This window comes from Mytilus trossulus, chromosome 7 (assembly GCF_036588685.1).
Source record: "Mytilus trossulus isolate FHL-02 chromosome 7, PNRI_Mtr1.1.1.hap1, whole genome shotgun sequence".
Taxonomy (NCBI): Eukaryota; Metazoa; Mollusca; class Bivalvia; order Mytilida; family Mytilidae; genus Mytilus; species Mytilus trossulus.
In genome coordinates, this window is record NC_086379.1 from 4,614,192 (window position 1) to 4,638,443 (window position 24,252).

At 30.1% G+C, this 24,252-nt stretch overlaps 1 protein-coding gene across 1 annotated transcript; it reads right to left on the bottom strand.

Annotated features, from left to right (window-relative positions):
- Nucleotides 1-4,106: 4,106 nt before the first annotated feature.
- Nucleotides 4,107-22,254, bottom strand: LOC134724509 (uncharacterized). Its single transcript, XM_063587562.1, has 11 exons — nt 22,183-22,254; nt 18,413-18,508; nt 16,838-16,911; nt 16,034-16,122; nt 13,757-14,550; nt 12,878-13,022; nt 11,674-11,782; nt 11,188-11,289; nt 8,567-8,671; nt 5,857-6,028; nt 4,107-4,502 (listed from the first exon to the last, which is right to left on the bottom strand). The coding sequence occupies exons 1-11, from the start codon at nt 22,215-22,217 to the stop codon at nt 4,382-4,384; spliced, it is 1,842 nt and encodes a 613-aa protein (XP_063443632.1). The 5' UTR covers nt 22,218-22,254; the 3' UTR covers nt 4,107-4,381.
- Between the last annotated feature and the right edge of the window lie 1,998 nt (nt 22,255-24,252).

Sequence of the window (24,252 nt, forward strand, 5' to 3'; positions counted from 1 at the left end):
ATCCATACGGGTTTCTCGTCAGTCTGACGTTTACGTCAGTTTTAGTTTGTTACCCCGATTTTGTTTTTTGTCCATAGATTTACGAGTTTTTAACAGCGGTATACTACTGTTGCTTTTATTTACATTCTTTATAAATATTATTGTATATACATCTAGCGAAAAGACAACTGATGTGTTTGGTAACCTTTAATGTATTTGAGTTTGAAAACATAACTGTTGTCACCTCTTTATTTCTTTAATTCCTTCAATACCATGGGCAGATTAATAAACATTGCTATTACATTTAGACCTGATGTCACTCGTAGTTTTAAATCACCTGATCGACAGATATTTTGGTCTGTTATCATAATAAATTCTCATCTCATTGTTTCTCTTTATTGAATTTCATGTTATTGTTGCTTCAGAATCAGGAACACCTCGTAAGTACCGATTTTATATAAATTTCAAAAATTGTTAGTTGCAAGTATTGCGTCTATAAAATTGTCAGTAGCAGTTTATCGCGTTTTTATCGGCAAACTATTTATGAATAAACAACGATAAAAAAATATATATATGTCGTCATTTTGATTATTTCATTTACAACTTATTGTATTTTTTACTAGTTAAAATCGTTCATCTTATAAAATGTTTCTTCTCATATCCTATGGCAACCAGTTTTACCCTTATACAATCTATTAACATAAAATAGTTCATTCATAATATATTACAGTCAGGTAGAGGGTATCAGCAATGGGGTAATGTACGCCTTATGGTCGACTTTTCATTGATTTTCAACTTTTCGTGAACAACACAATGGTGTACCTTTGCGATCATTTGTGATGACTCTGAAACAGGATAAAGTTCGTGTTACTCAATCTTACATTCTCCATGTATATCTTTGAAGACAGCATTTTGTTTTCGTATTTTTCAAAAATTGCCTAATTATAGTATGCTTTATTGATAAACTGGCGATTTTTTCACTTTTGTTCTGTCGTAAAACCTATTCATTTGTTTTAGCACCTAAAGAAGCCTCAGTGGGCTGTAATTTACCACGTCAATGCAAACGCTATAACACGTATAAGAATTGTCCAGCATGTGATGTGTGCAGAAATAAAGGCAATGTTCCAAAGGCATGCAAGGGAAGACCTACACATATATACCAAACAAATAATAACAATAAAAAGACATGGATGAGACGTCACGGAAAACCTCTGAGAAATGGAAAGTGGAATGGTTATTATGGCAAGAAACGTGCATAAAGTTATCCTTGAAATAACATTAAATTTATAAAAAATAAAAATGTTGTTTAATCTCATTTGCAAGTTTCACTCACTAGATTTCTTTCAGTATGCACCTTTCAACTAAACGCTTTAGTTCAGGAAAAAGCTGATCTTATTTGCTACATATGTGTTATAAAAGGTTTTTTTCTGTCAGTGTTATATAATATCTCAAAAGGCGTAAAAGTCGGTCCACATAACTTTCGAGGTAAATTGGGACGGGGTTGGTCTTATGTTGCGTTATTAAAACATGACCTCAGGGATTTAAACCGTTGAAGAGCTTATCTGACAATACACATGTAATTAAATTTCCGTTCAATGACCATTGTATTTCCGATCATTTATTGATGACACAATGGTAACACAGTTCCACTGGTGTTTGAACATTCAGGTTTAGTGTTCAGATTTACATCATTTGATATCAAAGTTAGTATAATTGAAAGATAGGTTACTGTGGATTCATTATTATTCGTTGGATACCAATTTTCGTGGGTTTCGTGGGTATGGGTTAACCACGAAATCAAATGTTCAACGAAATACAAATTTATAATAGGCTTAATATACAGAAATTGTAAAACCACGAAATCAAATATCCACGAATATGCAAGTTTTCTGCAATCCAGGAAAATTGATACCCACGAAAATAAATGAATCCACAGTATATGGTTTGATTTTATAACCCTGTATGCTAACATTGCCCATGTGAAATTTTTAAATTGTTTTTAAAAACATTGAACGACAAAAATATATGACTTATAAAATTTTCGGACGTCGGACACACGAATCAATGAATGTGTTGGTAGATAGATGTTTTTATGTTCTGTTAAATTGTTACACGATGATGACTGCTGTACCCATATTTTGATTATTTATTTTGTCTGTTTAGTTCATGCATCATTGTAAATATAACGGAATTTGATGAGACTAGCGCTATAAAACCAGGTTGAATCCACCATTTTCTACATTTGAAAATGCCTGTACCGAGTCAGGAATATGACAGTTTTTGTCCATTTGTTTTTTGGTGTGTTTTGTCATTTGGTTTTGCCATGTGATTATGGACTTTCGGATTTGATTTTCCTCTGAGTTCAGTATTTTTGTGATTTTACTTTTTATCATTTTAGGATATATTAATATTCTCTCATTCATACTAAGTCTTTCAGTTCCTTTGTTGTCAATGACTGTAAAATGGTTTATATACTCTAGGTTATAGACTGTTGGAGGCATTTGGCTGTTTAGTTGGGTTGTTGTCTCTTAGACACATTTCCTATTTCCATTCTCAATTTTAAGTTTGATCCTATCTTGTTCAAATAAACTCAAGACATAATTAATATAGATATGTATAATTATTGAGTTACATTCGTTCCAATACACAAGTTTTACCAGTGGTATTTACCACCCTGGTCAATAATCCTTAAGTGGTCAATACAGGCTTAGACTACAATAACATATGAAGTCTCAGATACAGGCAAATCGTGGCTGGTCGATTTAAATTTGCATGATTCTTTTGACAGACCTAGCTATTAGCTTTAGAAAAGAAATATTGGTTGATGGAGGAATTTCTTTTAACTTTATTCCTATAAAATGATTTCGTGTGTAAAAGTAATTGATATTGGCATATTTTCAACTATATTTCCAAATGTTGCTGCCTAACAGCTATCAGTTATCGGCAAATACTCTGTCTATTGGATAGCTTGAAAAGAAGTAGATGACCACTGATTGAACAGTTTCATATAAAATGAGGTTATTTTTTTACATAAATAAGGCCGTTAGTTTTCTCGTTTGAATTGTTTTACATTGCCTTATCGGGGCCTTTTATAGCTGACTGTGTGGTATGGGCTTTGTTCATTGTTGAAGGCCGTACAGTGACCTATAGTTGTTAATGTTTGTGTCATTTTGGTCTTTTGTGGATAGTTGTCTCATTGCCAATCATACCACATCTTCTTTTTTATATTATAATCTCATAAACACATTTCTTTCATTATTCCAATGTAAGGTCACATATTATAAGAAGGTCAAGATAGATTTTTGAATTTTCGACATCTGACAATAATAAAACGAACTACATCTGGCACACAGAAATAACTTCAATATCTTTATTTATATATCACAGATAAGTAACATTGATATACATGTAGTGACAGTAAACATATGTATATCTAAGATAAAATATCACTAGTGTACATGGTGTAAAGTGTTCTAATGTTTGGAGTTTATACTTGGAAAAGTTTCTGAATTGGCTGTAATCAGCAGATCAGTTGATTTCCCATGTGGTGGAACATAGGATTTTCAAATTCTATCCCAGCCAATAATGACTAACTACATCATCATTAACATCATTTTCTAACTATTGAAAGAATATCTAAGGATCTTGTATGGTATGTTAAATAGTTGCTAATATAAGAACTATGGGAAAGTGTCAGAAAATATCTACTTCAACACCTTCTTCTTACGGTTTCAAGAATGTCTTTTGATTTCAAAGGACATGGAAAGATCTGAAAATAGTTCTTTACTTAGAAAAAAGTCTGCTCATATATCTTTAAACACCTTCTTCTTACTATTTAAAGATTGTCTTTTGATTTTATGTAGTCTGTTATGAGCTTAAAAGAATTCTATACTAAGCTCATATCTCTTTAAACACTTTCTTTTAACTGATTACAAATTGTCATTTGATATTTCATGCATAGTGTGTTAAGAGCTTATGGAATTTCTTTCGTGACAAAAAGTGTCAACTAATTTCTCCTTCAGCGCCTTTTTCTTGTGTTTCTTAACATGACTGATTTACCATGACATGCTAAAGGGATAATAAGAGTTTTTAAGGAAAGTGCCAACTTATTCCCCCTTCTATACCTTCTAACTGTTTTAAGAATGTCTATTGATTTCACATGACATGTTAAGAAGATTAAAAGAGTTCTTTTTGAAGAAAAGTCTCAACTAATTTCTTCTTCATCACCTTCTTCTTGTCTGTCTAAGCATGACTAATTTAACATGACATGCTAAAGGGATAAAAAGAGTTGTTAAGGAGAGTGTCAACTAATTTCTCCTTCATCACCTTCTTGTCTGTCTAATTAAGGTTGATTTCACATGACATGCTAACAACTTATAAGATGTCTCTACTAAGGAATGTATCAGCTATCATCTCCTCCAATACTTTCTTCTAGTTCCTGTATTGTGTCCTGTACAATAACAGGAAATGTCTCATCACTAGTCAGAAGGGAAAATGAGGCTCTCAAAATGAGTATGAATTCACTACAAATAAAGAGAACAATTAAAACTTAGGTAAAAAAAAGGCATAACAACAATATGTCATGGTACCTATGAACAACATAGTCTCAATTGTTATGGGGTGGCATGCTAGTTTGAGAGTATTGAATGTTGACAGTTTCCTCTCAACTCTAGTGAAACTAAAGCTTAATTTGAACTGGCTGATTTTTTATCTTGAAAGATTCAAAGACTAATAGGTTGAATTTTCATTGGTTACTGTCTGGCCAATTTTTTTACAAGATTTATTTCATAGAGGCAATTTAGCATTGAAAATAAATATTTTAAAGGTAAATGTACCCTAGTTCCTTTATAGTTAAATATAGTAAATATATATACCAATACCAAGTTGAATCCTAACAGTACTGTGTTGTATAGAAGCCTTGTACCCTGAGGCAAATACTCTTATATGTTTACTTTTTTAGTTTTTTAAATATTAGTTAAGCAGATCATTAAATGTATTTGCCATACAGTAACAGTGTGATTATTAGGAAATCAATAACAGTGTTTGTTTTGTAAATTAATTATGATATATAATATATCGACTGATTTGCACAATGATATAGATTATGCATTATTGATATTTCCTCGATCCCAAATCTACATCTGAAACAAAATGCTCTTAAACGGTTAATAGAGGCAGTCTTGAACTTGTAGTGAGGTGAAAGAAGTTTAAATCCATGTTAAAATCTCACTTTGACTTTAAGATAAAAAAAGAGCAATAAAGGGATGCTTCCTTTTCTGTAAATTTATTCAAGACCACAATATCCTTTATTTTGTATTCTCATTATGAATATCACTTGAGATTTGACACAATTTTGTGTTTTAAAGCAACATGTAAGCACCACGTTTGGGCTATTTTGTGGCGGCCATATTTTATTGGTGGAGGAACCCTGAGTGCCTGTAGAAAACCACTGACCTTACATAGGAAAAATGACACTAGTCAATCAAAATTGGAGTCAAAGCAGGGTTTGATTTCACAACCACAGTGTTGACAGGCTAGCGATTACATTAGTAACTACCACCTAGGCCTCTAAAATAACTTTGAATTAATAGGTTTAAAGACTACATATTTTATAAATTTAGAGACTTACTGTGGATTCGTAACTATTCATTGGATACCAATTTTTATGAATTTTGTTGAAGGGAATCACAAATTTAAATCTTCAAAGAATTACAAATTCTCTTAAGGAATATATGCAGACTTTGCCAAACCATGAAATGAAATATCCATAAAAATTCAAGTTTCCTAGGAATCCTAGATTAATAAAAATTGGTACCCAAAAATATAAACAAATAAACAGTATCATTTTATAAGTTCAGACTTAAATTTAGTACTCACCTAGACTTAGGATGAAGTGACTTTAGAAATGGTAGAATATCTTTGGCAAAAACCTCCTGTATATACGACTGGAACTGACTGTATTGTAACTGGAACAGAAGTGAGGTGTATCGTTCTAGTTGTCGGACAGACCTATATTGCATGCTGGCTGGTGGACTTGGCAACCACATATCTGTAGAATCAAATAAATAAATATATGTTTATTCACAATTGTTTGCATTGTTTTTATTGATGAGAAAATTGCAGCAGAATGGGTTTCACCAAAAAAAAGAACCATAAAAAAATCCTAAGATTTTTTTTTTTTTAATTTTTATTATTTATAACTTCCAATTTACAACATAATATACACAAATATAATAGCAATATATAATATATAAATCTATAGATATTATCTAATCAATACAACTGTCTATTAGGAAGCAATTTTTTTTTTTTTTTTTTTTTTTTTTTTTAAATACAAATATAAGATATAGAGTAAAGCAGTTTGAACACCAGAGAGAGAGGGAGAGAGAGAGAGAGAGAGAAAGAGAAAGAGAGTGAGAGAGAATAGTGTGATGAGTTTTCAATATAATTCATCTAGAAATTGAATTCTATTTTAGTATAGTAAATACAGCATTTTCATTTATAACATGTATAATATTGAATGTAAAGTATATACATTTTTGTATTTAACTAAGTAATATATCAAAAACATTCCATTCTCTGAGAAAATGATGTTCACATTTGTTTTTCATAGCAATATTTTTTTCCATTGCATACACATATTTAATCTTTTCTTTTACTGAGTTTAATGTAAGATTTTTTTTAAAACATCTAGAATTATAAATATATTGCTTTATGGTAAGAAAAATAGTATTTTTTTATTTTCAGAGCATTATTTAATTTGTATGGTGCATTCTTTAAAATTGCAATAATCATTTTCACTTTTTTGCATCGTCCAACAGTCACAATAATAAATGCAATAAAACATTTCTGAATTTATACATACACAATTTTTTTTTGAACTTTTAAATGGTATATTCATTTTTAAATGTTGAAGTATCCTTACTTTAATTTTGTCATTTGCCCTTTTACAAACTGCAGACTGTATGTAATTTTAACTGAAAGAAAAACTAAGTCTGTTTATAAGTAAAATACAGAAAAAATTACTTCTGGATACAAGCTTCTGTCCATGTTTGGTAGATATCCAGTATAGTTTTAGAAAGTTATACACAGGTACAAAATCTTAACAATTTTTTCCTTCTAGATACTAGCTTTTGATCATAAACAAGCTTCTGCCCAAGTTTGGTACAAATCCAAATAGTATAAGAAAGTTATTAAAATTATAAAAACTTTAACCACAGAGTGAATGTGTTGTTTCCTAACAGAATATATAAATCTGTTTAAAAGTAAAATACGGAAAAATGGAATTTTATTTTTTTTAGTACAAAATTTGCTTCTAGATACTCTCTAATGACCATAAACAAGCTTCTGTTCAAGTTTGGTAGAAATCCAGTTAAGTTGAAGAAAGTTATAAGAATTTCAAAAACTTTAACCAGAGTGAATGTTATGTTTCTCGACAGAAAAACTAAGTCCATTTATGAGTAAAATATGGAAAAAAAGGAATTTTATTTTTACAAAAAAATGTTCTGGATACACAAGTACTACATAATGTATCTTATAAACATAAACAAGTTTCTGTCCAAGTTCGGTACAAATCCAGGATAGTTTGAGAAAGTTATTGAAATTTTAAAAACTTTATCCAGAGAGTGAATGCCTTAGCTTGTCTTGGGCATAATAAATATATTAGATAACTAATACTGAGTTGATAGAAAACGGTTACACGTAATGGTTCCAACAGTCTATTGACGGATAAGAAATGCCTATATAAATATTAAGGTAGATTCATGTTATACATGTTATACCGCCATCTTGGATTGTACTTTTGCAGTTATCCATCAGTCTAGTTATTTACCCAAATCTGCTTATTTGTAGAGAGATGTGCAATTTTATTGGTTAGACCGTTTATTTATATAAAGACAACTTGCATATTTATAGCATTATACAAAATATTTAAACAAATACCAAACATTTGTGTTTTAGAATATTTTTTTGCAACTAGGCCATTGTTTATATAGATTAGACCGTTGGTTTTCCCGTTTGAATGGTTTTACACTAGTAATTTTGGGGCCCTTTATAGCTTGTTGTTCGGTGTGAGCCAAGGCTCCGTGTTGAAGGCCGTACTTTAACCTATAATGGTTTAATTTTTAAATTGTTATTTGGATGGAGAGTTGTCTCATTGGCACTCACACCACATCTTCCTATATCTATATAAACTCTCTTAGGAACAAATTTATACTGGACTGATTTTTATTTTTACTTGTAGCAAGAAAACAAGTTCAGTGACACCATTTATTCTTTTGATTTTCTTAAAAACATACTACAAAACCTATCTTCTCACAATTTATTTCAAATTCTATCTCATAGATTTTTTTTATGCCCAAAAATATGTTGTGGCATGACTTTTTCAATCAAATTTAGGCAGTTTTCAGTGACTCATAGTTTGAAAAATAGCATGGTGATCAATCTTTTTTATCATATTTTTGAAAAGTGCATGATAAAATCTTCATTTTGGCTAAGTATAAGAAAGTTCTATCTCGCCAAACATATATACCTATGATCTACCTTTAATACCTTTAAAAATAAAAGATTTATAAATATTTCAAAATACCTTTGATAAAAGACTCAGATAACCATATACTTTGTCTGTGGAGGGGTGGTGGTATTGTAACATCTACATGGCAGGTACCTATATAATCTGCATTATCCATACAGCCTAAAATTGTAATATACATTTTCATGTAAAATTATCTTTAAGTAATAAAAAAGACAGTTCACAGTGTTATGCAGTTTCAGAACCATTGTGATACCTCCTTATAGATATTGATTATTACTTGATCCTAATTATTAAGCCACACTGTTAATAAACATAGGATTATTACAAAAAAATAGTGTCAACTCTCATTATCTTTAAGTAGTCCAGCTGATTCGTGCATATTTTCAAAAGAATTGTGGGTTGGATGATAAAAGCATGAAACTTCTCAGAAAGGTTAACATGTATTTGGCGGTCAATTTAGGCTATGGACCCACTCTGAAAAATCCAAAATGGCAGAAATTTTCAAGATGGCGGACGGATGCCATAAATTTCACAAATTTGAAATAAACAACGATAGGAGATTTGAAACCAAATCTGTTTAGAGTAAATACAACAGAAGGAATCATTTCAAATAAGTGCTATTACTATTTGGATCTATTCAATAATTTCCAAAATTGTGGAAATTTTAAAAATGGCCGCCAAAACAATTGAAATGCACAAAACAAACACTTTGCTAAAATCCTCAACTATTATTTTTCTATCAAATTGTACTCCAAACACATTTCTACACGGAAGTAATTACTAGTACACTTCTTCAGTTGTCAAATTATATCACTAATTGTAAGGCCATCTAGTCTCTGTCACATTTTCCACCACTTTTACAAAGTCAGTGATGTACATAACAGTTTGGCTTTCACTCATTTGCATCGTCCACGACATCAATTTTCAATTTTACAGCCACACTTGTTAAGTCAGTCTGACCAGATAATTATCTTGAGATACATGTAGCTTGACTCATTTAAAAACCTGAAGTTTAAAAGACCAAGGGACAAAACTCTTTCTCAGCTTGGCAAGGACAAAACAAATCCTGATAAGATGAGTAGCTAAGAGAATCAATACTCTGTTCACAGATAGATGTTTTTGTATGTTATTGCTTTTGATTATAATTCTAAAAATGTTTTAAGCCCTTAGTCATTCTGTAGCAGGGTTGCTTCCCCTCCTTAGTACAGGTAGAATAGTCTTAATCAACTGAGCTAGGGAATCAATTCTTTGGCTCAGTGGGTTAATGCACTGACTGTCACACAGGCGAACAGGGTTCTAATCCCGGTGGTGACCATATATATTTGTAGAGTAGATACATGCTCTCCGGTTACAATTCCTTTGTACAGTTACATATTGTTTTTCAATGGTTTTTAGCAGAAAAGAATAATTACCAATTGAGTTGGAAACAAAGATAGTTAACAATATTTGTAATAAAATATAATTATGTCTGCTTTTGAGCTCATAGTTTGGCTTATTCTCATTTCGCCTTAGCTGTCAAAATTTATTTATAAAATTAATCCCAGTTTGCCTTAGTACAAATTTTCAGGTACACAAGAATTAACTAAGGCGAAATGGGAGCTTCTGTAAACAATAAAATTAAGTTATGTTTTGTTTGTATTGCAATTAGTTGATATTTGTTATTTTGATGTCAAATTCTACCATTAATACTTTTTAAAGGAATGATATATTTTTTTTTTCATTTTTGGTGTCCCACTTTTTATAGTTGCTCTTTTTCCCCCTGAAAGTGTTTTTTTTTTTTACTTATATGTTATATTTTGGAAATAAAGTCTTATTAGAATGACAAATTGGATATGAACATTTCATATTTTAATGAATAAATAAAGACAATTATCATGCAAGTAAAAGGGACTGATATACACATTTGAAAATTATTGCAAACTCTTCGGAGAAACAATACAAAAAACTTAAGATAAAGCAATTATTGCTCAAAGAAAGAAAATGGCAAAAAAAAAATAAACACATTGAGATCCAATAACTCAAAAGAGTATTGGAAATTACTTAACAGTAGAAAAAAGAGAGCCCAACCTGACATCCCTATCAACAAATTATTTGATTTTTTTCTGAAGAATTCATGATTTTAAACGAAAACCAATGTGGTTTTAGAAAGGGTTATTCAACAACCGATAATTTATTTGTGATATATAATTAGCACAGTTTTGGAGATTTTTTAATATTTTTTTTAAATAAAGTTTATGTTATGTAATTAAACAAGTCTGTGAGAAAATATATTTTTTGCTTTCTATTAAACTTTTTGTGTTGCATAATGTGAAGGATAATAAATTATTTTGATTTTTCTAACTGCATGAATTAAAAAAAAATGCAAACAATATTTCAAGAGAAGCAACTTTCCAACTACATTTATTTTCTTGTAGATTTTTCCTGATTTCACAACTTTTGAAATCACTTAATTTATTTAAAAAAAATAATTAAAGAGAAACAAATCCCTAACTACATGTTGTTCAAATTGCTATAAAAACACAAAGGTTTAATTTGTTTATTTAATATTTTTATCTAAATTCACATTTCACCTTAGTTCAATTCCCATCTGGCCTTAGTATATTTTATACCTTTTTTACCTGGAATTCACAGCTAAGGCGAAATGGGAACACACCCATAGTTTAAATTTGTCAAACCTGTATCTAATTGTCCTCTTTGTTCTTCCACTTGTTGAAATGTTGACAGGATCATCTCTAAAGCTTTTCTAGATCTTAATATCTCATACACTGATGAAGAGTCTGTAAACATAATGTTATTATCAAAAAACATGTGTTTGTTATATATCCAGCTTAAGATTGGTGGTTCGGACCAATAAAAACTGACCATAATAATATAGCCAATAGATTTAGAATAAGTAGGGTCAGAAAAAAATGATTTTTTTATAAAGGTTAACAGCCTACAACAACACTGGACACATTTTTCCCCAAAATTCCTTCAATCTAGCTGCATACAATTATGGATAGTTCCATTGAGAGATATATACAGCCAGTATAAAAATAAATTGAAGTTTGTACATGAGGAATGAATTCCCATTGCAGCATTTCCTTAATTCCTACATTCAAGTTTTCTCATTATTTGTTAATCTGTTTGAGAGAGAAATCTGAATAAAAAAATTGAGTTACCTGATATGTTCTGCAGATCCAGTGAATTGAGGTATTTTCTTAAGTTGGTGTATATATTTGTCATGTCTGTGATATTCTTCATCAACACCCATTCTTCTATATCTGTAAACTGCAATCAAATTCAATTTCAATTGTTTAACCAAATTAGAGTGAGAAACCAGTCCTAAAAAGGGACACAACTGAAGGTGAATACTCTACGTAAAAATACAAACTATTCACCTGATGACATTGGTTCTTTACACATTTCAACAGCGTGTGATGCCTCTGTGTTTTCTTAGAAGTGGGCTTGTTATGTTTGTGTTATGTATGTGCCTGTCCCAAGTCAGGAGCCTGTAACTCAGGGGTTGTGGTTTGTTTCATTAATTTTTTTATATAAATTTGGCTGTTAGTTTTTTTGTTTGAATTGTTTTACATTGTCATTTCAGGGCCTTTAATAGCTGACTATGTGGTATGGGCTTTGATCATTGTTGAAGGCCATAAAATTAACCTATAGTTGTTAATTTCTGTGTCATTTTGGTCTCTTGTGGAGATTTGTCTCATTGGCAATCATACCAAATCTTCTTTATATTGTCTCCAGTATAGGCATATATTAGGCATTCTATTTCAGCAAACAGCTATGTAGTCTTTACATCTTGGATGTCATAGTATCCTGACATATTCATTAGATGTTTTTCTTACCTAAGCATGTGATGCCATGTTTTAGTATTTAATAAGGTTACATCATTATGAACACATCATACCCTTGCTACTATAATGAAAACATGTACTAAATTTGATGTGACAAAAAAATCATCCACAACTACAAATGTATCTTAGAACAAAACTTTTAACATTATATATGGTATAAAGGGTGGACTAAGGAATAGAGTGAGACAAAGACCCTTGTACATCTTGCAGGTCCTAAATTTGTTTTAACACCTCTTTTAAGCGCTACATTTGGGTTTTTTTTCAGTCGCCAGTTTTTATTGATGGAAGAAGCCAGAACGCCTTGAGAACACCACTGACCCAGACCCTCTATAGAGAAACTTACAAGCCTAGTCAATTAAGATTGCATTTGAGTGCACCCACATGAACGGTGATTGAACTCACAACCTCAGTCTTGACTGGCTATGGATTACAGTAGTAACTACTTAGACCAATTGGCCACCGAGGCCACTGAGGGCCTAAAAACAAATATCTAAATAAAGTTTCTACTGTAACTTACAGTTGATTCAATACCAGCTAAGATTTTCATTGATGAATGTTGCCCGTCAACTTTCTTTGTCATTTTATACATTTCATACTTTTGTCTCAATTTTCTGTTGTGAGCAGCATACTTTTTCAGTTTAGCAGGAATTGTAAGATGGCAACTACAAATAAATATGTTTTAATCAGTATCTAAGCAAAAACAAACTATAGTCTCTGAAGAAGTACTGTCCATTGGAATAACCTAAATCCTGTAATTCATAATAAAACTTCAGTAATATGACAAATGTATGAAATTGTTTAAAAGAGAAAAAAAGTTTTCAAATGATTGTAAAAAAACAAAAAGATTTGAAAATATCAGTTTTTTATTTAACCTATAACTGCAAGGTTGAACAAGAACACCTCATAATTGTGAGATAAAAAAGTTTCCCCAACTATTGTGTAATAATTTCTCACACATTCTAACAGAAACTACATTTGCATTAACTTGAACAACACCCCAGTGCCTCATAAAGAGCAGGAACTACTTTCCCTACGGATTCCCTAAGTTCACCTCTTGTTTTTAGTAGGATTCATGACCTGGTGTAGCATATAACATCACAAAGGGACATAACTAGAGAACTGTAAAAGTAGTGCCATCCAAAATTTAAACTTGATCTTTGTTTTATTGTAAAAAGCCTATAGCTAGTATATAAGTTTCAAAATAAGGTTGAAGCCAACTAAAGTTAAAGAAAGGAAACTAACTTTGAGATGGATAAGGGTAAAACTTAATGCCAACTCTGCTAATGTATTAATATGCTTTAACAAATTATTTGCCTTGACTTATAAGATACATCATTTTTCAATTTTCATGTTTTCAGGCTTAATCTTTTTCTCACTGTTTATTGTTCAATCTTACCCATCTCTCAGAAGGTCAAATTTCTGTTTTCCAGCTGGTTTATTTTCTGGTACATTGAGCTGAGACAAACGATTGGCTAATAAGTCTGCTGAAACTTGTTGATTATCTTGTTCCATGTTGTTGAAGTCTGTACAATTATCTCCCTTGTCAGAATTCTTCCCATCATGCAATTCAAAATGGTCTGTGTCCTCCTGTTCAGCTAATTTTGATAATTGACCTGATCGTGCAGACTGTACTTTTTCAATCTGACCTTCAACTTGACCTCTTTTCTGAGACACATCCTTATTTCTAGTTGAAGGCTGACTGGCAGAACTCTTTGGTACAATTTGATTGGAGGAACTTTTGTTAACTTGTTTATATCTACTAGCTGATGTTGGACGAATTTGAGGGGCAGTTTTTGTAATAGAGGTAGATTTTTTAGGAAATGGTATGGATGAATTTGTTTGAAACGGTGCTTTTATATGAGACTGGAATGTTTTTTGAGGTTTTCTGATTTCTGTTCTTGGTTTAACCTTATTATTCACTGCATTCTTAGTTTTTTCAATTTCTATAGAAGCAGATTTTGTAACCACAGTAGCACTTGATTTAGAACCAGCTGTTTTATAATTATTAATCTTTGGCTTGAGCTCTGAAGAAGTTCTCACAGTATTGTTTTTTACACTTTCTTCATCTACGTATTCTTCCTTTCCCGGTTTCAATGTTTCGGTCTGATGATCTAGGTCTTCTTCATGGTTGTGTTTTAAGAGTTTTGTAGCATCATGGATATCATTTTTAGATCTTTTTGGTTCTGCAAGCTTAAATAAATAAAATAAAATTGTTTTATTATCAGCTTTTTATTACATCAATGACAGTGTTTTTAATTCATATGATCAATAACAAAGTGAAAATGGTCATTTATGAAACATTTATAATACAGTTGATTCCGGTTATTTGCATAGCCTATTTGTCAGACAAAATTATGCAATAAAGCGGAGTATGCTTATATCCAAAATGCCAAATGACAGAGTCAAATAACATCGATAGAACAGATCAGGACCTGAAGAAAGATGAACGTCTGTAATCCACATACAACATACTAAATGTTGATTTATATTATATGTTTAGGGTCATATGTGTTATTTTATTTTGTTTCTTTAAATAAAGATTATAAACACATTTTGTTTTAGTTTATTTGCGTTCCAACTTTTCTTTACCTAGGATACGAAAATAAACTGTTCTAAAAATAGATTTGTTTCTATGACCCATATGTACAATGTACATTGCTATCCTTTGATTAAAAAAAAACACTTTTAAACAATTCTTCACAGTTTATAATTATTTTAACAATAGATGTGTAATTAATTGCCTTTAATATGCAGTTGGACATTGAAGTAACATATCGTTAGTTTCGTATATGCAAAGCAGTAATGGGGCCCTGTACAGGTTATTTGCTGGACACAAGTGTTGAAAGTGAGAAAATATAATAATTAAAAGTCAATGCTCTTTTCATAAAATATCAAAAATAAATGATTGATGTCTAAAATTCTTTAACCATATTTAAATGCCCTACAATATTTAACTTTATACAGATCACCCCAAGCCCAATTACTAGAGTTCACATTGGTTATGTCATGATCCATAATTGGCAGGAGTTATTGTTTGTAAAATTAACCCCAAATGTAATCTATGGACAATTGTTTAAATCCAATCAAATACTTAACACCCTTTCAAGTTTGAAATAGAATGGTCAGTGTTTTTACAACAATTATCTGTTTGACATTTTTAAGACCTCGAGGCTTAAAATAAAACATGGGAAACTTTACCTGTGTAGACATCGAGGTTAATTTTTAAATCAAATTCCATAATATAAACACGAAAGAAACTATTTTAAAACTTTATTTAAATAACACAAAAGTAAATATGAAATAATAATGAAAATAAGAATGCATTCCAGATAATTATACTTACCGAATTGCCGTTTTCGGTAAAAAAATCTCGTCAGTTTTAACTAAGCATATCTAGACGGCAATAATTTTCTATGCAATTAACCGAAAGGCCACTTGTAGAGCTATGCATATAACCGGACAATTTAACATTAGATGAATGGGAAATGGTTTCGTGCAGGAGAAATCTATGCAATTAACCGAATTATGCTATTAAGCGGTATGCAATTACGTGGAATCGACTGTATCTGTTTTCCATCTTAAAAGTTGATTATAATTTTTAGATTACAAAATCTTAGTGATCAAAGAATACAACACAAAATTCATATTTAACTGGAAATTCCAATTCCCTTACCTTTTCTTTTACTTTGTAAGCTTTCTCAGCTTTTGACAGAAGTTTAGTTACTAGTTCCAACTCCGCTTTTTCAACAGATGACAGTGGATCTACAATTAACAGAAGACAGGATTAACCTTTGAAACTATCTAATTTACATGTAATAATTTTACTTGAATATCCCTGATTATCTATATTTATTGAAGAAACAAAGAAACTTTTCATCAAATGCATCAACCATTGAAATACAAATGTATCATGACCAAGAAAAATTCTGCTTAAACATGTTAAAGAAAGGGCCTAAATCATAACTTACACTGAATGAATAAATTTGATATATGACATAATGTAGATACAAAATTAATAAAACAAGGGGGTTAGATGTAAAACAATATCAGAAAGACAACCTGTATACATTTGTATATAAGTATGTATTTCTTGATTCATGAGAGTGTCAGGTCTTAAAATAAAAAATACTTTAATTAAACTATTTTATAGAATCCAGCCTAATCATTGGCTATTTTAATCCCTCAGAGATGGGGATGGATGTGAGCCCTTCTTTTCTTTCTTCTTTATGATAATTTGTCTCTATTCTTTATACTTTTTGCCTATTATTTTCTTGTCTTCATATGATAATGGCACCTCATTATTCTCCATTCTTCATTTTTGGGTCCATTCCCTCTATTATTTTATAATAATAACACTCTTTGACAAACATAACAATTAGTCTCTATTCTGCCATCCACACACTCACACCTGACATGCCTGATATAGACATTCAATAGTTATCTCCCTTGAAAATCATGTGACCTCTAAACACTTTACCTTCATCAGTCAGGGGAGCTGCTGATTTCTCTTTAGATTTATTTTCCTCATCTTTTTCTTCATTTTTTAAAGTCCTGTTTCATTAAAGAAAAATTAACATGAAAATACACATTTGAGAGGGTGATAGAACATATTGTTACCCCTAGAAAGATGTGACAGATTAAATTGATAGCACTTTATAATTTGAATAGCATTAAATCATTCTTTTAATAGCTTATACATATAGTGATTTTTGTATACCAGGCAGGGCTCACAATAAATAAAGTAGAGAGACTTTTGTGAAGAAGTCATTGTTTGTGATGTCCAATTAATTATTGTTTACTAGTCTGGGGTACCTGACTAATGGCTTATGGTAAAGACTGTTTAATATTCTTCTAGGTTTGTAGCAGGTTTTAAGAAAACATAATTATAAAGAAAAAGAAATAATCAATCAAAATTATACCATTTATATTAATGTTTGATATCATGATCTTTTTCATGGCTTCTCAGTTAAGCTTGAAATATATAAAGCAACTTAAAACAATAAATTGAAACAATGCATTAATACCAACATATATATACTTATAATGTAACTAACAAGACTAAGGGATTTTATTCAAATGTCATGTAACAAATTAAAAGAATGTAACCATGAAAATGTCTTTCAAATAATTTTGGAAAGTGTATGTTTTACTTTAGCAATTATTTTCTACTGCTAACTGATTCATTCCCCGTGTCTGTAATTATTGTACAGAGTTTATTTTTATTTTTGTCATTGTTGGTCATCCTACCATCTGTTATCAATGTTGGTGATGAAAGAGAAAAGTTTACAAAATTATAAATCCTCTTTGACAAGTCAATTGACTGTCCCTCAGGTATCTTTTGTCCCTCTTTTGCAAGTGGAAAGGGATATGACTTTTTCTTATTATAAGTCGTTGAGGATATTATCATCTCAGTAAACTGTACTGAATGATTAATAAATAAATTATTCTTTAATTTTCTGTTGATAAATTAAAGAAATTATCAGAAATAAAGCAAATATGTTACCTTAAATGAACTTCTAGCTGACCATACAGAATGGATTTTTTTTTCTCATTGTTAAAGGTCGTATGGCTGCTGGAAATTGCTTACATCCACTTCAATTGAACTTTGGCAGATGTTTGGTGGATACTTGTCTTATTGGCAATCATAACGTATTTACTTATTTTTATATTGATTGTTGTTTAGATCCATTTGAGTCACATGATCCCCCTTATCATATAATCTCAGCTTATAAAACAATATTTAATTACATAATCATTAATTATTTTTTTAAATAAGATAATCAAATATAAATCAAAAGTAAAGTCCTAGATTATCAAATACATTGTTATCAATTGCAAATAAACATAAAGTATTTGGTAATAAAAAAAATCACCATAAAAACTACCAAGAAATAACATAACCAAAAACTGTAAAAACCGTATGAGTAAGCTCTCATATAGCTCTTAGTGTGTTTAGGTTTTCTACATCCTTTGTTTTTGATTTCGAATTTTTGGACTTATGATTTGAGTTTCTTGTGTTGATTTATAACATGAATATTAATGATGTACTCACCATGGTTTAAACAGATCATGGTAACCTTTACAAGTTGTCTTAGTTAGTATCTTTTTCTTTTCAATATCATTCAATAATCTTAGAAGTATTTGTAAACTGTAAAAAAAAAACATACATGTATAATAAAGTTTAAGGTGAAAGTGATGAAAAATGTGGAAAACTCCTGTGAAGCATCTAGCTGTATATTGTTTTGATAGAATTGTTTCAATGCATAAGTAAAATGTAAGTTGCTAATATAACATCATCATGAACACATGTATACACATTTTTTACCCATGAATTAAAATAATTAACTTTATTTTCTATTTTATTTTTTACAGTTGAGCATTACCCTGTTCCATGTGTTCCTGATCATGCTGATCTGATGATTGATGCTGCCAGGTTGCAACTTGCAAGTCATCTAACTATATTTATATATGAATCAAGTCTGTTTCTGTTTGTAATAAAAATGAGTCTAGAGCTTCTTATTTAGGTTAAGAAACTCACCACAGATCAATCAATATACATGTATTTATAAAAAGGTTAGTCTGGAATACTGGAACATATGTATTTGTTTACTTTAAGCATGTGTGTTCAATTCAAAACATGTTTATGTTTAATTTGATTGGACAATCAGTAATTTATTACTGGTTTAAGTTATATCAATCATGATACCTTCATGCTTATGGCAAGCCAAAGTGGACAAAAAGAGCTATTTTCTAATATTAGAATATCATTTTCTAATATTAGAATATCATTTTCTAATATTAGAAAATCATTTTCTAATATTAAAAAATCATTTTCTAATATTAAAAAAGAAAAAGTCTATTTATTAATATTAGAAAATGATTTTCTAATATTAGAAAATGATTTTCTAATATTAGAAAATGATTTTCTAATATTAGAAAATGATTTCTTAATATTAGAAAATGCTTTTTTAATATTAAAAAATCAAAACATTTCTTAATATTAGAAAATCCTTTTTTAATAAAAGAAAATCCTTTTCTTATATTAGAAAATCATTTTCTAATATTAGAAAATCCTTTTTTAATATTAGAAATTCATTTTCTAATATTAGAAATTCATTTTCTAATATTAGAAAATCAAAAGTAATTTCTTATATTAGAAATTCATTTTCTTATATTAATAAATGATTTTTTAATATAAGAAATTATTTTTTTAATATTAGAAATTCATTTTTTAATATTAGAAAATCATTTTTTAATATAAGAAATTCATTTTCTAATATTAGAAAATCAAAAGTAATTTCTTATATTAGAAATTCTAATATTAATAAATCATTTTCCAATATTAAAAAATCATTTTTTAATATTAGAAAATCATTTTCTAATATTAAGGTACTTTTTAATATTAGAAAATGATTTTCTAATATTAAAAAATGGTTTTCTAATATTAAAAAAAGGATTTTCTAATATTAAAAAAGGATTTTCTAATATTAAAAAAGGATTTTCTAATATTAAGAAATGATTTTTTAATATTAAAAAATGATTTTCTAATATTAAAAAGTACCTTATTTTTTATATTAGAAAATGATTTTCTAATATTAAAAAATGATTTTCTAATATTAGAAAATCATTTTTTAATATTAGAAAATCATTTTTTAATATTAGAAAATCATTTTTTAATATTAAAAAATAAGGTACTTTTTAATATTAGAAAATCATTTTTTAATATTAGAAAATAGCTCTTTTTGTCCACTTTGGCTTGCCATACATGCTAGAATTTTAGCACAAAAATTATAATATCATAGTCTAAAATTTGTCATTCGAGGTTTGTATATCCGACAGTACAGTTTTGTTTCTTCATAGGAGTGTAAAAAGTATGTTATGGAGTAAATAGTTTATATGATACATTTGTACATAGATATAGGAAGATGTGGTGTGAGTGCCAATGAGACAACTCTCCATCCAAATAACAATTTAAAAATTAAACCATTATAGGTTAAAGTACGGCCTTCAACACGGAGCCTTGGCTCACACCGAACAACAAGCTATAAAGGGCCCCAAAATTACTAGTGTAAAACCATTCAAACGGGAAAACCAATGGTCTAATCTATATAAACAAAACGAGAAACGAGAAACACGTATATATGTATTACTGTTAAGATTTTTTTTCTTCAACTTATAGAAAAATTTTCTATTGTAGATTGTGTTTATATGTACATGTGATGGCAGCGGTAGATGACAACAAATTCATGAAGTTGGACATTTGTTTACTATTTCTAATAAAATAAGCTTTCTGTGCTGTCGGGGCGAGTTGATAACCAAATAATGGTGTTGATTTTTACTTTATACATGCTTTATGGGTTTGAAGTATTGAATAAGAACATAAGGCTAATTTATACATGTACATATACATGTACATGTAGGTCATCGTGATATCAGGTCTGTTCGCACCCAATATACTTTCACACCCTACACATTGTCACCCAAGGTCCATTCACACCCTACACGTTCACACCCAATTTTAAATCAAAATTCCAGTTGAATAATTAGAAAATCATATTAAAATTGTTTTTTTAAACTGCTGTTGATGTAAATACTGCATGTTTTAAGCTGGGTATGAGTAAAACATTGATTATTTCAAATAAAAAACACAAAATAAAGTTTTTAACAGCTTTGATCTGAAACAATAAAACAAAGAAATAGAGCAATACAATTACCAAAACAGGATTAAAATTTACTCAACAAAAAAAAAGTTGTCAGAATCTCATTTTTTATTTAAACAATGAAATAAAGTTATAGCAATACACTAACTGTTCTGTTCTGTACAGGTATTCACCTCCGTTTAATCGGAGCACTCCACTTATCGGATGAGCAATTTAATTTACACACCGAGATTGTGGATATCTTTATATTTACATTAAAAATATGTACGACAATTATAAAATCTTTTGAATGCGAATTAAAAGAAATATTTTAAAAGTCTTAAAATATTACGACGATAATAACCAAAACATGAATCGATTATTAAAGATCAATTTATTTAACATGTTCAACACAAACACACAAAAAAAACGATCACAGAAACTCACTGTTTATTTTGAATCAATGATTATTTTTTTGGCAATATATTATCCAAAACATGATGATATTAAGATTTATTCATCACAAAAAAAAACATTGTCTCACTTTATTTTCAGACAATGACAACAACTATACTTATTGGGATACACTTGCCAAAATTTGATCACAAATTGGGCACGATTGTGTAGGATGCGAACGGACTTTGGGTGTGAATGTGTAGGGTGCAGAAGTGAAAGGGGACAAAGTGAATGGGCGCGAATGGACCCGGATTCATGATATACATCCTGTCCAAGCTGTGATTCAAATAATGTTTCTTTAGTAGAGGAATTTTTTTTCTCTCAACCCAAATTAGGAGCCTGTAATTCAGTGGTTGTCATTTGTTTATGCATATTGTTACACAATTTTCCCCCCATTTTTTGTACAATATAAGGTTGTTAGTTTTCTCGTTTGAAATGTTTTACATTGAAATTTCGTATCCTTTTAGAGCTGACTTTGCAAATTGCTGAAGCTGTACGGTGACCGAATCCGGGTATGTTCGCCCCTGTGTATTAAACATCAATATACACAAACGACAACCACTGAATAATTTACACTTACAGGCTCCTGATTTGGGTTGAGAGAGACAAGTTTCCTCTCCAAAAGAAACATTATTTGAATCACAGCTTGGACAGGATGTTTTTCATCAGCAAAAGGACAACATCACCCTTACAGGGAATTTATTATTTTAAAAATTATTACAGCTACCTGTCAAAAGTATTATTTTTCATGGAAGCTGCCATGACAGTTTGAAACCGAGGTTACAGGGAAACAACTAAGTACCTACGATACTTTCAAATTTTTAGATACTAAAACGTCCGTAAATATTGATAAAGAAAATAAATATCTAACGTTGATTAAAGTCATATGAAACGAGTGAGTGGTGAAAAATAATGTTTGTCCAATTCTTGAACCAATGCATGTATATATCATAAACTTTGTCCTCTGTGCATGATTTTATCCTTATTTTCGCAAATATATCATATAATCGTCATTTTTTTTTCGCTCTGTTTGTCATGATATAACAAATATGGCTGCTCATTAAATGCCGTGTTTTGAAGCTGAGTTTTACCGATTGTCACCTTATAGTAAACAAATCGCAAAAAGCATGGGTATTAGACATTTGCGGAAACTCGGTCTTTACCGATTACACTTTTAAATTAGACTTACTATATTACATGTGACAAAACAAGGGGTCATCTCAAAATATAAAACCAACCAACAATACAGATAAAAAATAGCAATAATGGTGTCTTTTTCTAAATAAAAAAAGAAAAAGCAAGAAATATAAATGTAAGCAACACGTTAACCTCAGGTGTTCGAAGCGCTTTCTTTTATTTATTTAACACCAAGACCGCACAAAGTCGAATATTTGAAGACAAGGATTTATAAGGACCTAAGGAGTAGATATATTACAGCTAATTTCCTAATGCATGCAGATGAAGACTTTATTAAGTTTGCTTACTGTGTTTGTATATTGTACAATTATATTTGGAAAATGTCCAATTCAATTTAAATATGATATATACAGGTTTAACTACATGTATGTCATATATATATTGTTTGGAAATGTCAATCTTAATTACAAAGCTTGAATAAATAATTATACAAACACAGCAAGCAAGCCAACCAAAGTTTTACTCTACAAGCATCAGGAAATAAGCTGTAATGATATATTAGATATTATCAGCAGGAGCAATAGACTTTCCCCGCGAAACAGGGTACTTTTAATACAATGGTTATGTATATACACATACGAAAACCAGCAAAAATATTGTTCAGAGGATACTTTACAAACTATTTCATTTGAAATAGTAATGTGAATGTCTTTTTTGTTATGATTACAACTTTGTATCCGCAACTGTTGCCTTGCCGACTTAAATAGATTGTGATTTTTTAACAACTTCTTCTCTCCTTCTACACTTTTGCATTTGTTATCTCTAACAATCTATCAAATAGATTTGCGTACTTGTATTAACTTTGTGTTGAAATGAACAACGTCGAAAAGAGAGGTCACGGGCTGTTCCGGTGGTAGGAACACCCCTTTTCTTGCCGATAATTGCTTTCGAATAGGGAAATACGGTCCGACCCCCTCTTTATCTTGGGATGGAATCCCCTTTAGAAAATGGCTCGATAGACCCCTTCGTTGTCAGTGCACTCTATTATAATTCCATGAAAATAGAACCAGTTTCGGAACAGGGGTTAAAGCTCATGTTTTGAACATACCAGATCCACTCGTGTTCATGGGGGATAATTTTCGACACCGCGAAAAAAATCGTCCAAGATGTCTTATAATTATTGGAATTCGTTTGTCTTTTTTGTTTGTTACTGATGAAAACATAGATAGCAAAGATTTAACTTCAGTACACCTATTCTTACATTTCGATTGAGTCTGACGAACAGTCTAAAATATATTTCCGACTAGAGAAGTTCTTTTTTTCTCGATTTGAAACAAAAATTAAGACAAAAACGTGTTTAAACTAATCAGGAAATGATTTTAAAATTTTATCGAACGACAAGTGAAATTTTATGAAGAATAAAATAGTCCGCTGTATTTCCTCATTCTCTTTAAAACAAAACAAAAGAGAAAAAGTATATATATGTCTTAGCATAAACATTCTTACACGCGTCATGGTTGATCACACGTTTCCTTACACACAGTATAATAATTGATTTTTTTTCGGCAATTGTCCCAATCTAGCTACTGCAACGCGGGCAATTGCGATATTCTGTGTGTCTCATAGTATTTTTTTTAAAATAGTGTTAGTTCATTCAATC

Coding starts and splice junctions, on each gene's coding strand:
- LOC134724509 (XM_063587562.1), bottom strand. CDS start 22,217: ATGGCAGCTTCCATGAAAAATAATACTTTTGACAG. Junction 16,123..16,837: donor AGCTCCCCTGACTGATGAAG/GTAAAGTGTTTA, acceptor TGTTAATTGTAG/ATCCACTGTCATCTGTTGAA. Junction 6,029..8,566: donor ATCTGAGTCTTTTATCAAAG/GTATTTTGAAAT, acceptor TTGATTCTACAG/ATATGTGGTTGCCAAGTCCA.